The following is a 13,022-nucleotide window of genomic DNA, read 5'->3' on the forward strand; positions in this document are numbered from 1 at the left end:
ATTTAGCATAAGAAAAGCTGTGGCAAGGCTGGGAAAGGAAAAAAAAAAGTCCTTGGCAGTGTTTCTTTCTTATCGGGTGCAAGATGCAAGCTGTGCATTTCTAACAATACTCCATTTCTAACAAAGTCTTACCACTTAGTTGCTATCTGTGGTCTAGTCCACACTAAGTGATAGAGAGACTAGCAGCACACAGCAACAAGAGAAGTGGATGTTATTGCCTGAGAAGCTGCTTTACAAACTCAGACCTGCACACACAAGCCTGGGAGGACATTTTCAACCCCTTTGTCTTCTCATCTCCCTGTCTAGCTCTGACATGCGGGCTTGCCCTGCACTGACTTCTTGTCACATCAGTTGAAATGTGATCTTTGCTCTCCTTTTCTAAGGACAAAGCAGGAAACTTTCACCTGTGATGGAGCAAGTTGCATCATGTTCTTAGCTGGAAATTTTCTTTTTAAATAGTACCCTTGTCCCTGGCTTGGCCTCAGGCAAATGGATGGCAAGACCATTATCCTCAGTACAACATGTGGGCCACCCCAAAGAAATGACAGACCCGTTGCAACAGGTGTTTGCTAATCAAGAGCACATAAGATGGGGGGGTTTTACTGTTTACGACAAATGACAGCTTGTGAAGTTAACAAAACATCTCCCTCCCTGCTGAGCCTAGCTTCAGAATACATTAAAGGAAGTACAGATATGTTCATCATGCTATACTTTCACATTGCTCAACTGAAAAATTCCTGTGTAGTGGTGGGGAAAGGAAGGGACTGATAGGGTGCATCTTCCTGATTCTCTCAAATCTCTGATTTTGCTCTAATATTGCTGGCTGGAGCATGATTTTCATCCCAGGATCTCAAAGCATGTAAACTTCCTGACCCTCACATCATCTCTGCAGAGAGAGAGATCACCTATTATTGTTTCCATGTATGCAGCAGGAACTTTTACATACTCTGTTAGACAGGGTCCTTAATAAATTCACAGAAAGAATCTACTGCAGTACCCCATCAAGTCTGCCCCCTGTGCTGGGAATGGTGAGATGGGTAGTGTAGAGCCCAGGACTTCTTCCATGACCAGGGAAAAGCAGCCTCATCCCCATAGTTTCCAAGCACCTTCTAATGATAATTAACTGATGAGACCAATACCTGTCGTGTGTACTTTGTTCTTTCTCTTGTCCTCTCCTCCAGAAGAGAATTGTGTCTTCAGTGCAGTGTCTTGCTTTGGCAGGGTTGTGTTTAGTTTACATGTGCAAGCTGCCATGTGTTTCTTTGAGATGCTCAGCTCAGGCCACACAGTCAAACACGGTTGGGAATAGGACCCAGGTGTCGTGACTCCTCCTCATTGCTAACTATGAGACAGTACTTCCATGTCCACCTGACACAAGCCCCACTGTTCTTATTTAAGAGGGAAATTTCTTACTGTGGGACCAAATGTGCCCCTGTCTCACGCAGGTTGAGTCTCCCTCATGTGTCTCCCAGTTTTCTGTTACTTCCTGCTGTTTGCCTCGGAAGTACTGGATCAGGAAGCTCAATTGCATTAAGTTGCAAGTCCTTTTGGTCTGCGTCCACATACGGAGGAGATCAGCAGGCACAGAGCTATAGGTCTGGATGGAATCTCTTTTCTTTCCAGTGGATTTTAGTGCTGATTTGGCAGCCTGGAGAAAGGAAGATTCTACGCATTGGGCAAGGGCACCATGACAAGAAGATTCTCCATGGGTGATTTAACCCAGTTCTTGGTCTCTCTACTGAGCATGCTGGTCAAAGCATGGTTATGTCTGATGCTAACTGCACCGAACAAGAGATGCAAGGTCTGTGTAGAAGCTCTGAGACTTTGGGGCAGCATCTGTGTGGAAAAAAGGAGACTGGCAGAGAAGGAAGGGGGTTAAAATAAACCAAATTGTGGTGGAAAAGCATCTCATGAATGTGTCTCCTGGGTGTACTGCTGGCCCCACACTCCCCTTCTCTCTATTCCTGGGCAGCCAAGAAAATCACAGAGTTAATCTCATGCATCCTCTCTCTGGCTCAGCACAGCTGTAGGGATCCCTGCTGGGTTTCCCCTGCCTCCAGGGAGGACTTTGTCTCTTTGCTATGGCCAGCCAGTTTTTCTCTCCATATCCCTTGCTAAAATAATACTCCAACTCTGTTGCATGAATAGTCAGGTGGCTGAGTAGAGGGGCAAGTTTAGTCTTCATGTATTCTCACTTCCTTTGCCAGGAGAAAATCATTATAGACTGCACTAGTTCAGCACCACTACAGCTAAAATTCCAATCCCAGGCATGGTAGCTAACACTTGTAAAACACCCTTGGTGTGGGACAACAGTAGATGCTATGCAGGTGTTGCAATTTCATGCTATTCCGAGCAGTGGTCTCTTGCAATGCTTTTGCAGTTAGCAGAGAGGCTGCTTCAAGGCAATCTGCCCACAGGCGTCTTTCCCTTAGGAACTGGATGGCACTCTCTTATGCACAGTTTCTGAACAGTGATTACAGGGTACTCACCTTTGCTTAGATTTGACCCAGGAACCTAGGGTTGAGGCTTCGGATTGGTTGGCAAGTTACCAACATGGAGTAGCCATCACATCATTTTTCATGTGTTTCCATTGCTCTGGAAGGATTTCCAAGGCACTGTCAACATCCCTGAAATGCAGCTAGCTCTGGGATAGTGGAGAAAGAGCCCAGTGGAGACCAGGACTGCCCAAGATATACATGACCATTTTGTATGCTGGAAACATTTAGATTTGAACAGCACCTTACAGATGAACAATTTCACGCAACAACTGATGGATTTAGAAGGAAGCCAAACATTCTTTAGCTTCTGGACTTGACATTGTAAAATCTCTCATCCCAGTTTACATTTCTTAGATCATTTACAGAGCCAAGGCTCCTTTTGTCAGCTGGAGTTTTTGATTTTCTTTTAATCTGGGCCTGTCTCTATAATTAACAAGCATCTCAAATCATCCCTTTGTGCTCGTACCATCAGCTTTTAGGCAGCTGGGTTTTTCATTAAGGGTGCTGATATGTCATGTCCCAACTTAGTGCAGGTGACCTCCAGGAGCTGCATGTTTTGATTCTGAAGACAATGCTGGGAAGAGATTAAGCTCTTGTACTGACAGCATTTCAGGTATCAGCGCCACCCAACCCTGCCTACAAGGCATACCAGTGCCGTTTCTGTTAGCCTATTAATAATGGATTCTTTGATAATTTTTTCTAGGATTTTACCAGGGATTGAAGTCAAGAGCCAATATCAAGCACCGCAGCTCTAGCTGCTGTAACCCAAGGCAGTTCCCAAGAAGTCTTACAATTACACAAGAAAAAAAAGGGGGTGAGATATCCCATTAATACTCCTTGTGTATCTGACTGAGCTGCAAGATGTTTAGCAATCAGTAGGGTGAATTCTTACAACTGCAGCATATGGAGCTCTGAATTCCTTATCCAGATCCCAACCAAGATGAGAGTGAGTTGCTCTCTAGCTTGTTTGTCTTGCCAGAGAAAAGCACAGAAAGGAGAGATTCTCAAGGCAGCCTGGAGATGCCATAGATGTGGAATTCATTTCCATGAGCAAATGTGGTTTCATTGCAGGCAGGCTATGCCTGACCAGCCTCATTTCCTTTTATCATCAGGTAACTCGCCACCTGGCTAGGGGAAATGTCATAACTTGGACTTCAGAAGACCTTTGACTTAATCTCCCATGATGTCCTTACGGTACAATTGGGAAAATGCAGCCTTGACCGTTTTACGGTCTGGTGGCTAGGTAACTGGCTCAGAGGTTGGATCCAGAGAGTATTAATAGACGGAACTGAGTCAACATGGCAGAAGGTGACCAGTGGTGTCCCTCAGGGCTCAGCACTCAGACCAGGGCTTTTCAACATGTTCATCAATTATTTGGATTTGGATGTTAAAAACATACTGGCAAAGTTCATGGACGACACCAAATTATGGGGGAGTGTGGTCATGCTTGAGGAGAGGCTGGGGATACAGGCTGACCTGGACAGGCTTGAGAGGTGGGCAGATCATAACCTGATAATGTTTAACACCGAGAAACATAAAAGTGCTCCGTCTGGGGAGGAATAATCCGTAACACACACTTACAGCACCACAACTGAAAGAGACCTGGGGGTTGTGATAGACCACAGAATGAACATGAGCCACCAATCTGATGCCGTAGCAGGCAGAGCAGATAAAACTGGCATGCATTTACCGAGGCATCTTAAGCAAAACGAAGGATGTCATCCTCCCGCTCTAGTTGGCCTTGGTGAGGCTGCAGCTGGAGAATTGCGTCCAGTTCTGGGCGCCGTGCTTCAAGAAGGATGCGGAGAAGCTTGAGAGAGTCCAAAGGAGGGCTACATGCATGATTAGAGGTCTGGAGAGCAGGTCACATGAGGAGAGGCTGAAAGACTTCGGACTGTTCAGCTTGGAGAGCAGAAGACTCAGATGGGACTTGGTGGCAGCCTATAAGTGTAGCAGGGGTGAACATCATGGCCTGAGGGAGTATCTGTTCACCAAAGCCCCCCAGGGGAAGACAAGAAACAATGGGTACAAAGTGATTGAAGATCGCTTCAGATTGGACATCAGGAAAAATTTCTTTACTGAGGGTATGGAACAGATTTCCTCAGAGGTGATGCAGTCAGCAGGGCCTGACTTGGGTGTGATCCTTAACACATACCTGTCATATAAATAATGGGCATCATACAAAAGGCTGCAGCTGTAAAAGGAAAAAGATATGCAAATATGTATTAATGGAGAAAAAGGCAGCACCCAGAGCCCTTCTCCTGAGCTCCTACTTCCTGCACGCAAGGCTGCCTTTTATTCTTGAGTTAAGAGTTATAATATCCAATGCTCTGGTTTGTTTTAGTGTCACAGCAGCAGCAATAAACACAATGTAAATAGTACAACAGATTTCTGTTGAACAAGACAGAGAACTGTGCAAATACACCTGGAAAGCAAAGAGGTGAACGGCCTTTTTTCTAAGTAAGAGCCCTCAGCCCTGGTGTTCATGCAGCCCCTGAGCTGTGAGCTTGTCCACGCTCACATAAAGCAGTGTTGTGGCATCCTAGCATCTCTGTGCAACAAAGGGCTTGACAGGTTTCCTTCATGCAGAGGCTCCAGTCCAGCTGCCTCTCACTATAATAACATGAGTTCCTTACTCAAGTTTCTTCCTTCCCTAACCAAACTCAGCAACGAGCAATCAGTAATATACCCACGTAGCACAGAATTGAGTACACTTGCAGTTAGCTTGTAAGTACTGCTATAAGAAGACCAAGCCAGTACTCTTCCTTGGAGGCATTTGTGGGCACTTATGCACTTATTATTGGTACCTCTCAACTGGGATCTCCTTAATTAACTGCTTCAGTTTCTCACACTATTAAGCCAAGCATCGCTTGCCCACTGGGCAGATCTGCATGCTTGTGCTCTCAGCCTGGGGGTTGGCACAGCTAAATTAGGACTGAGTTTCCTATCATTTTGAGGAACTGCAGTGCCTCCTTCCTTAGGCATTGAGGGAGACATGCTGGGGGAACCCTACCTGGCTGCAGGAGTGACAGCACAGACTGATTGCAGGAGTGATGTTTCTCTCATCACAGTGCTTGGTAGCTTCTGAGCAATCTCAAAACCCCAGGAGTAAGGAGCAAGCTCTCCTGAAAGAAGTGAGCTCTCTCTCCACCAGAACAATACACCTGCCTGAGTTGAGCATCATCCTTTGCCTTGATACCAGGGGTCTGCTTCAGGTGGAGAGGGAAGGGTTTGGAGATTGAGGACCTGATCCTGGGAGCAGTTGAGAACACTGAGTGCACGGTTGCATTGGACCTTGAATGCAAAGATCTTTGAACTGAGCAAAGTGGTGTTGCAATGACCCAACAGAAACCTTCAAGCCATGGGATCTTCTCCTTTGGCACATCTACCTGAGTGAGAAACAGCTCAGCAGCTGCTGCTGCTTCAGCTTCTGCAAAACAGCGTCTTGTGGCATCTTTTTCTTACAGTAACAGATTGTTGTGTATCTTAATAAAGGAACTTAGCTATTTACATTGTTTTCTTTGTAGGCCCTGTTAAGCCAATATCATTCTTTGCTAATTGATGAATTCATGCCTGCAAAGCTCTTTGAGGCTGGGAAGTTCTGTGCAACTGCTTATTAGTATAATTGCTTTGTATTATAGCCTTCCCTCGCTGATAGCAAACAGGACACGCAATACTCAGTGCACCACAGCTGCAGATGTGTTTGTCTATATACGCCAAAGGTTGTACTTTAAAGCACCAGTATCCTCAGTTTGCAGTGGGGGAGTTTGAAGTGTGTGTTGGTGAAGTGACTGGCCAAGGCAGAATCAGTGATAGGTAGATCCAGGTGTCCTGACTTCAGGTCCCATACTCAGTATAACAGCCTTCCTTCTTTTGCATAGAAATGATCCTTTCCAGATGGAGGGAGCTGAGAACAGTAGGCAGTTTGTATTTCCATACCGCAGTGAGAACACTTGGTTAGTAACGATGCCTGCTGTATAGCTATTTTCCGGTAACTGGTTCAGTGCATTGCATTTTTAGGGCACAGATGGAATGGATGTAAGCTATGCGCACGTAGCTGGGCTGAGTTAGGACTGGATATCTCTGAGTGCTGGTGGTGCTCTGTGTTCAGATTCCTTGGGCCAGGGTTTGGCAACACTTTTGGCCTGAGTGCCAGAATCATCCCAACCTCCACCCGCGGCTATACATGGCATGCTAGAGATGGGGGAGCTGCAAGGGGCCTGATCCTCATTGCTGACAGACAGCGGGGAAGGGGCCAGGGTTGCACTGCCCCATCCCCTTCCCCACCATGTGCTATGAGCTCTGGCACCAGCTCCATGGCAGCTGCACAGGTGCCTCTGGGCGGACGGTGGGGGAGGATCCGGGCTTGTGCTGCCCCAGGCCCCTTCCCGGCCACGCGTCCGGAGGTGTGTGCATAGCTCACAGCCACGGAACTGGTGCTGAGGCTGCAGAGCTCCATGCAGCTGTTTGCAGCCCAGGCTCTGAGCAGCTGCTGGCAGAAGCTGCCCAGAGTTCGGGTTGGTTGTGGCATGCTGAGGAAAATGGCCTCGTGTGCTATGCTCTGGCATGCGTGCTGAGGGTTGCTGATCCCTGCCCTGGGAACGTATATCCTGCAAAGGCATTGCAGGAGGGATTCTCTACCAGGGTCCCTTGAGATCCTTTCAAGAGTACGCACGGAAGCATGGACATGGCAGACGCATGGCTGCACCCTTCGCACACAATCTTCCTTCCAGAGAAATTGTAGAGGGCCCAACCCTGAACTGTGGCATACAGGCCTGGGACCAGGTATGCTCTGGAGAGGAGATGAGGGTTGGACGTTTTAAAGAATCCTCTAACCACAGCAGTGGGGCTGCTCCACAAGTACTGGGGCCTTTCCCCTCTCCAGTGGGGTGAAGGGAGATCCTGGTGGCGATAGATCCAACAGCCTTGCCTGTCCACCCCACAACCCTTGCTCCAGGCAGCAGAGAGCATCCATTGTGCCCTCGGGTTGGTCATCAGATATCTGTAAGTTCCCTGTGCTGGTGCTGCTTTTGGGATGAATGAGCGCTTAACTCTGGGTGTGCTTGAGGTTTGGAAGAACAGACTCCCCATGAAAGCTGTTGGGTTCATAACCTCCATGGATCTAGGAAATGAAAGTAGGAGGGGACTTGTACTTCTTGGGTTTGACTGTAGAGAAGCAGGATCCAGGTAGTTTTGATCAAAAGATAGGCAAAGAAAATAAAGTTAATGAGAGAGAAGTTTGATCCTGGCCAAGTGCTTATCAGCCAAGTTATAACCAGAGGCAGTTTTAAGCTTAGTAAATCCATGAAAGGACAGGCTGCAGGGAGTTTAAAGTGCCTGGTGGCTATGTAGTACCAGGCAGCGGGGTCCCCTTAGCACAGGGCACTCTGGGATGTAGCCCTGGGGTTGCCAGCACACTGGCACTTTAGCCAGCAATGTGCTGAGTGTATTTACACTCACAGCTGCTTTGACATGGCAGAATCCCCCTTTCTGCCAGCAATGCTGCCCCTTCTCTGCTGACGGGAGCATTTCTGCTCCCAGCCAGCACAAGGCTCATGTAGATACTGCGATGCCTTCTGCCAGCTGCTGCAGTCCCCTCAGTAGCTGGTGCCTTCCCAGGGCACCCTTTGTGCTTTGGCTGCACAGCTACTGCAATGGAACCGTGCAGAGCCACTGGAAATGCCTGGATGTGCTCAGTGGAGGCAGCATGGTGACTGGGTGGAGGGGGCGGCTGCCTGTCTCCAGAAGCCCTTGTTGCAGAATATTAGTGTAGACAACACCTAGGAACAGATCTGCCACGTGGTACGCTTTGTCTCACTGTGCCTGTGGAAATGTGTCTCCATTCAGAGACCTCCTCCTGCAGGGGCCTGGATGGCTCAGGGGCCAGGCAATGAATTATGGGGCTTTTTATGCTCAAGTTTCAGCTCCAGGCTGTTGGAGGTTGAATGTCCCTCCCTTTTTCTGGCCTTTGGCCTGGGCTGGGGGTGCTAGTGAAGTCATAGTTTATGACTTGTGGAAGGGCAAACAGCACTGCATCTAGGAAGCTTGCCCCGCTTCTTGCTTGGGCTCTACCCATACATGGCAGTGAAACCCTTTAGTACCCCATGCCCAAGTGTGCCTGCTGCATTGTTGTGTATAGCTGGGGGTAAGGTATCCAAGGTGGATGGAGGGCAGCCGTCTAAGCAATGTGGGCATATATGCATTACACAGTGCTGACTTCTTTCTCAGCTTCTTCACTAGCAAGATGTCCACAATCCACTGTGAATCTTGCTGTAGCCCAGTGGCGCTCAACCCACAATACCATGTTGCCCAGCTTATAGAGCATCCCCGGGGTCTGGGAATTTGGCAGTGGGGAGCAGTGGTATTATTAATTGCCACTCCCCTGCTGCCAAATTTCAGGACCTGTGGAGAGCCTCACAGACTGGAGAGTGCTAGATCACACAGGTGCACGGGCTCACTCCATGGCTGGATGCAGTGCATGGAGTCGGGCTGGCACACTGGATCCCACCTGTGGACTGGGGGATCTGGCCCACTGACTGACTCTATGCCACTCGTGTGGCTTGCAGGTTCTGGTAGGTTGGGCACCATTGCTCTGACCCAATGAGTTTTTTCTTCTGCATGTTGCCCCAGGACATAAAATTGATTCTGCCCTAAGGCAATTCTCGGAAGGAGCTGGGAAGCACAAAGCAAGCCCTTCTTCATCCGCATGTTTGACTATGCCCTCTGGCACCTACAGTTATTTGCATTGGCCTCTCAAAAGCAGGGAAGCAGCCTGTCATGTGCTCAGCTGAGAGGCATGTAGACATTTGCCTCATTCTGGTATTTCTGGGCCCCCAACATGAATTTGTGGGTGGAGAAAGGAAACAAAATCCTCTCTATAGCTTGAATCTAACTGGCTGGGTAAGTCTCTGCACTCCCTCCTGCTCCTGTCTATTTAGCTTGCAGGAGGCAGCTGCTGACAGTAGTTTGTGCTGAGCCTGACAAGTGTAGAGAGAGGGCAGCATCAGCCTCAGGGAAAGATGAACACAACCTGGTTTCCTGTTGATGTGAAAGCTGTTGGTTTGATGAAGGACAGAAAGCAGAAGGTACTTTGATCTGAGTCTCCTTCTACTATACATATTTTCAAACCTTTTGAATTACTATGACAGGACCAGGTTAATTCCCCTGGGCAATGTTGGGATCAGTCATTATGTAGGATGGTGCTCTTAATTATATTTTTTATGTGTTTGGTTTTTTTTGGTGAACCATATCTTAGCAAAACAGCTGTTTCTTGGATTCTCTTGCTATTCTACTTGTACCCGTAAATTCTACCCAACAACTACAGCAGTTGCTTACATAGACTAGCAAAGTATTTAATTAATGTTTTGCTGTTTTGAGTCATGTGGAGGCTGGAAACCATTGACTGGCCAGCTTTATGTAGAACCCCACCAAGTTTCTGTGCACCCCCGTTTGGAAGCCTTTAATTTTTACAGTCATGATTAACGCACACTGTATTCCCATTTTTGTTCCTTTTCCAGACCTACATGATGTCTGTGCTCTGGCCAGATCGAAACAACGTTCTTATCTACCGGACTTTTGAAGAGTTTAAGAAATTCCACGTAAGTTGACAACTACCTGGAGATAATTTTTGTGTTTTTATCTTTGTTTTTTTCCTGCTTTTACTGGGATTTGGGAGTATCATCACTTATTTTCTCACCCTTTTCTTTTCTCAGAAAGAACTGAAAAGAAAGTTCCCCATAGAAGCCGGTTTACTAAAGAAATCTGACCGAACCATTCCCAAGTTTAAAGGTGAGAGGGTTTAAATAATTTCAGTTGATGGACAGACTTAAGGGAGTGCAAAAAACAGAACAAAACTGCAGACATGATCACAGCAGTCGGAGCAGGTTATAGATGAGGGAAGATAAGAGTTCAGTCAAGTCAGTTAGTAAATAAAATATCTTTTTAAATGTATTAGTTAATGAAGCTTCCAGTCCATATGGATCTGAGGCCTCCTGCAACATCTTGATGTATACAAAGGCCAAGTTAACATTTAGCACAGAATAGTACAAATCCCAAAGTGCAAGCCCATTTCAAATGGTAAGAATTATTGGTGTGTTTATAGCCACTGATCTTGATCCTTTATGTGTAGCATCCTACTGGAGTGGAAATTAAGAGGCAGTGCTGCCATTCCTTGGCAGAAGGTACTGCGTACAAGACAGTAGCACGTTAGGATCTCTTTTGCTGATGGTGATTTTGCTTTTGTTGTTTCAAAGATGCCCCTCGGATGCAGAGAAAGAGCGGGAAGCTGAGGAGGTCTCTGGAAAGACTGAAACTTCTGGAGTTTTACTCCCAGGAGCTGATGAAGCTGGATACAAAAATCTCCCAGAGTGAATATGTGACCCAGTTTTTCAAGGCACAAACCCGAGACCTAGATCCCTCATTTCCAGAAAACAGGTACCAAGTATCATCATTTGTATTATAGTAACTATATTTCCCCTACTCTGTAATGTTTGTCCTTTAAAAACAAGGAGAAGAAGGAAAATAATTTCAGTTAAAAATGGGTGGAGGGCAGAGTTGTTTTTTTTTTCCTGGAAAGCACTTTTATTTCTTGAATTAATTAGAAATGTTCAAGTTGTGAAAATGAAAGTCAGCTTTCTGTAAGCTGCATCCCAGCTCCTTTTTTCCAAATCTCTCACTTGCATTTTCAGGACATAGAACTTCAGGTTTTCCTACTTTTAGCACTTTCATTGGTATGTTTGGGCAGCAGAGGAGGAATTAAAAATCAGCCAGGATTTTACATAAGAATATGTGCTCTTTTTATCCCAGCCTGAGAAGTTTTTGCATAAGCAGCTGCTCTGAAAATCTAAAGAATCCCCTTATTTAGGAGCAATAGGTTTCAGCTAGCTAGAAGCAAAATCATGATGGATATATGCAAAATGAAACTGTTTTTACCTGAGACCAAAGCAAGCTCAGCACTGGGATTTGATGTGTGGCTTATTACAGAATACATGGAGCACGATAAGTGCACATTTGCATATGGATAAAAGATTGTATACTACCCAATGACCTGTGTGTCACTTCTGACATGGAATTCAGAAAGGATATTATAAACTATGTGAAGTGGCAATGCAAGTATTTAGCTAAGAATGCAGGCTAGTGAAAAGAGCAGATATCAGAGCCAGGAACTTCTGAGGTTTATTTCTGAGTATGTAATTGCCTTTCTGGATGATTTGACCTCTGTCTTACAACAGTCTGTGCCCTGTATCTAGTCTGTTTCATGGCTATAAGATCTAACTTGAAATGGGCACTGCAATTTGGAAAATATTTCTGAGGGCTTTGGGATCCTATGCACTTGGTCTTCTTCACAGGGGTGCTTTTCCCCAAAAGGACAAGCTTGAAATAAATCATAAAGCCAGCCTCCTCCATGGCTTTGTAACAAACAAGTATTGCACTTTTCTTTTCAGCATTATAATCATGCCATCAGAATTTGGGGATGAGAAGAAAAAACAGCTTACAAAACCAAGTCCCTCTATTACGTACCCAGTGGCTTCCCAGACCTACCGATGCATCGAAACCTATGAAATTAAAGACACAAAGAACAGACCTTTCAAAGTTGCTAAGGGGGAGACCGTTGAAGTCTTAATCAAGGACATGATAGGTATGTTTCATTTAGACTGTTCATTATCTGCTTCAGGGGGGAAAAGTTTTAGCCTTTTCACTCCTTTGCAAATGTGTGTTTGTAGCATGATGAATATATTTGTTTATGCATGTACTCCAGAATATAACTTATATCATGAAGGATTACAAATATTTTATGAGGAAGAAAAGAGAAAGGAAAGTAGGATTTTTCAATTGAGTGAGGAGTTTGAGGGTCAGCACTCCTGGGTTCTATTCCAAGCTTGGGAGAGATGATGGTCTAACAGGAGAGGGACCAGGAGTAGGAGCTCTAGGGTTCTGTGTTCAACTGTGCCACAGATTTATTGTGTAACATTGAGCAATTCACTTAATCACTTATATGGCATGCATTTTCTATATAAAGCATAATGGAAAGTGTCAGGCAGCATTTACTCAGAGGTTGCTGCCATCTCCCTTCTGGCACTTTCACACCTCTTTTCAGAGTGGTGAAGCTTAAATAACAGATCTCTGAAAATCACCCTTTGAGCAGTGTTCCAGGGTCTCACTAAAAGCATGTATTTGTATGCTCCTGCTTGCAGGGTGGTGGCTGGTAGAGAATGAGGACAAGCAAATAGCCTGGTTTCCAGCTCCATACCTGGAGGAGAAAGCATTTGGAGAGAAGGTTCCAAATTTCAGGGAGTCAGATGAAGAAGGCAAGTACACTTCTTCCTTGCTGTGGCTCAGGCCTTTCAATCCTTGTTGTCAGCTCAGGAGTGCATTCTGTTAGTGTTATCCTTCTCTGCTAAAATCGGCAACCTAGTGATCGATGGGAAGCTGGGTGACAGTGACCATGAGCTGATCACCTTCACCATCCGCCGTAAAGCTGGCAAGTCAGTCAGCAACACAGAAGTCCTTGACTTCAGAAAAGCC

The 13,022-nt window shown here is 46.1% G+C and overlaps 1 protein-coding gene and 1 long non-coding RNA gene across 3 annotated transcripts in view; one reads left to right on the forward strand and one right to left on the reverse strand.

Moving 5' to 3' along the window:
• LOC109314633 overlaps positions 1–10,084 on the reverse strand; it is a 19,695-nt gene extending 9,611 nt beyond the window's left edge. The window contains exons 1-2 of the long non-coding RNA XR_002102327.1: positions 10,018–10,084; positions 5,306–5,312 (exon numbers count right to left, since the gene is read on the reverse strand). This is a non-coding gene — a long non-coding RNA (uncharacterized LOC109314633). The remainder of the gene's footprint in view (positions 1–5,305; positions 5,313–10,017) is intronic.
• The window catches only part of NOXO1 (NADPH oxidase organizer 1), a 10,890-nt gene continuing 7,297 nt past the window's right edge, over positions 9,430–13,022 (forward strand). For both annotated transcript variants that reach the window (XM_019541881.1, XM_019541880.1), the window contains exons 1-6: positions 9,430–9,583; positions 10,016–10,096; positions 10,211–10,286; positions 10,751–10,931; positions 11,942–12,135; positions 12,692–12,805. In XM_019541881.1, coding sequence (XP_019397426.1) covers positions 9,518–9,583; positions 10,016–10,096; positions 10,211–10,286; positions 10,751–10,931; positions 11,942–12,135; positions 12,692–12,805 — 712 coding nt within the window. In that variant the 5' untranslated portion in view covers positions 9,430–9,517. The remainder of the gene's footprint in view (positions 9,584–10,015; positions 10,097–10,210; positions 10,287–10,750; positions 10,932–11,941; positions 12,136–12,691; positions 12,806–13,022) is intronic.

This window comes from Crocodylus porosus, unplaced genomic scaffold (assembly GCF_001723895.1).
Source record: "Crocodylus porosus isolate Cpor-Errol unplaced genomic scaffold, CroPor_comp1, whole genome shotgun sequence".
NCBI classification, from domain to species: Eukaryota; Metazoa; Chordata; order Crocodylia; family Crocodylidae; genus Crocodylus; species Crocodylus porosus.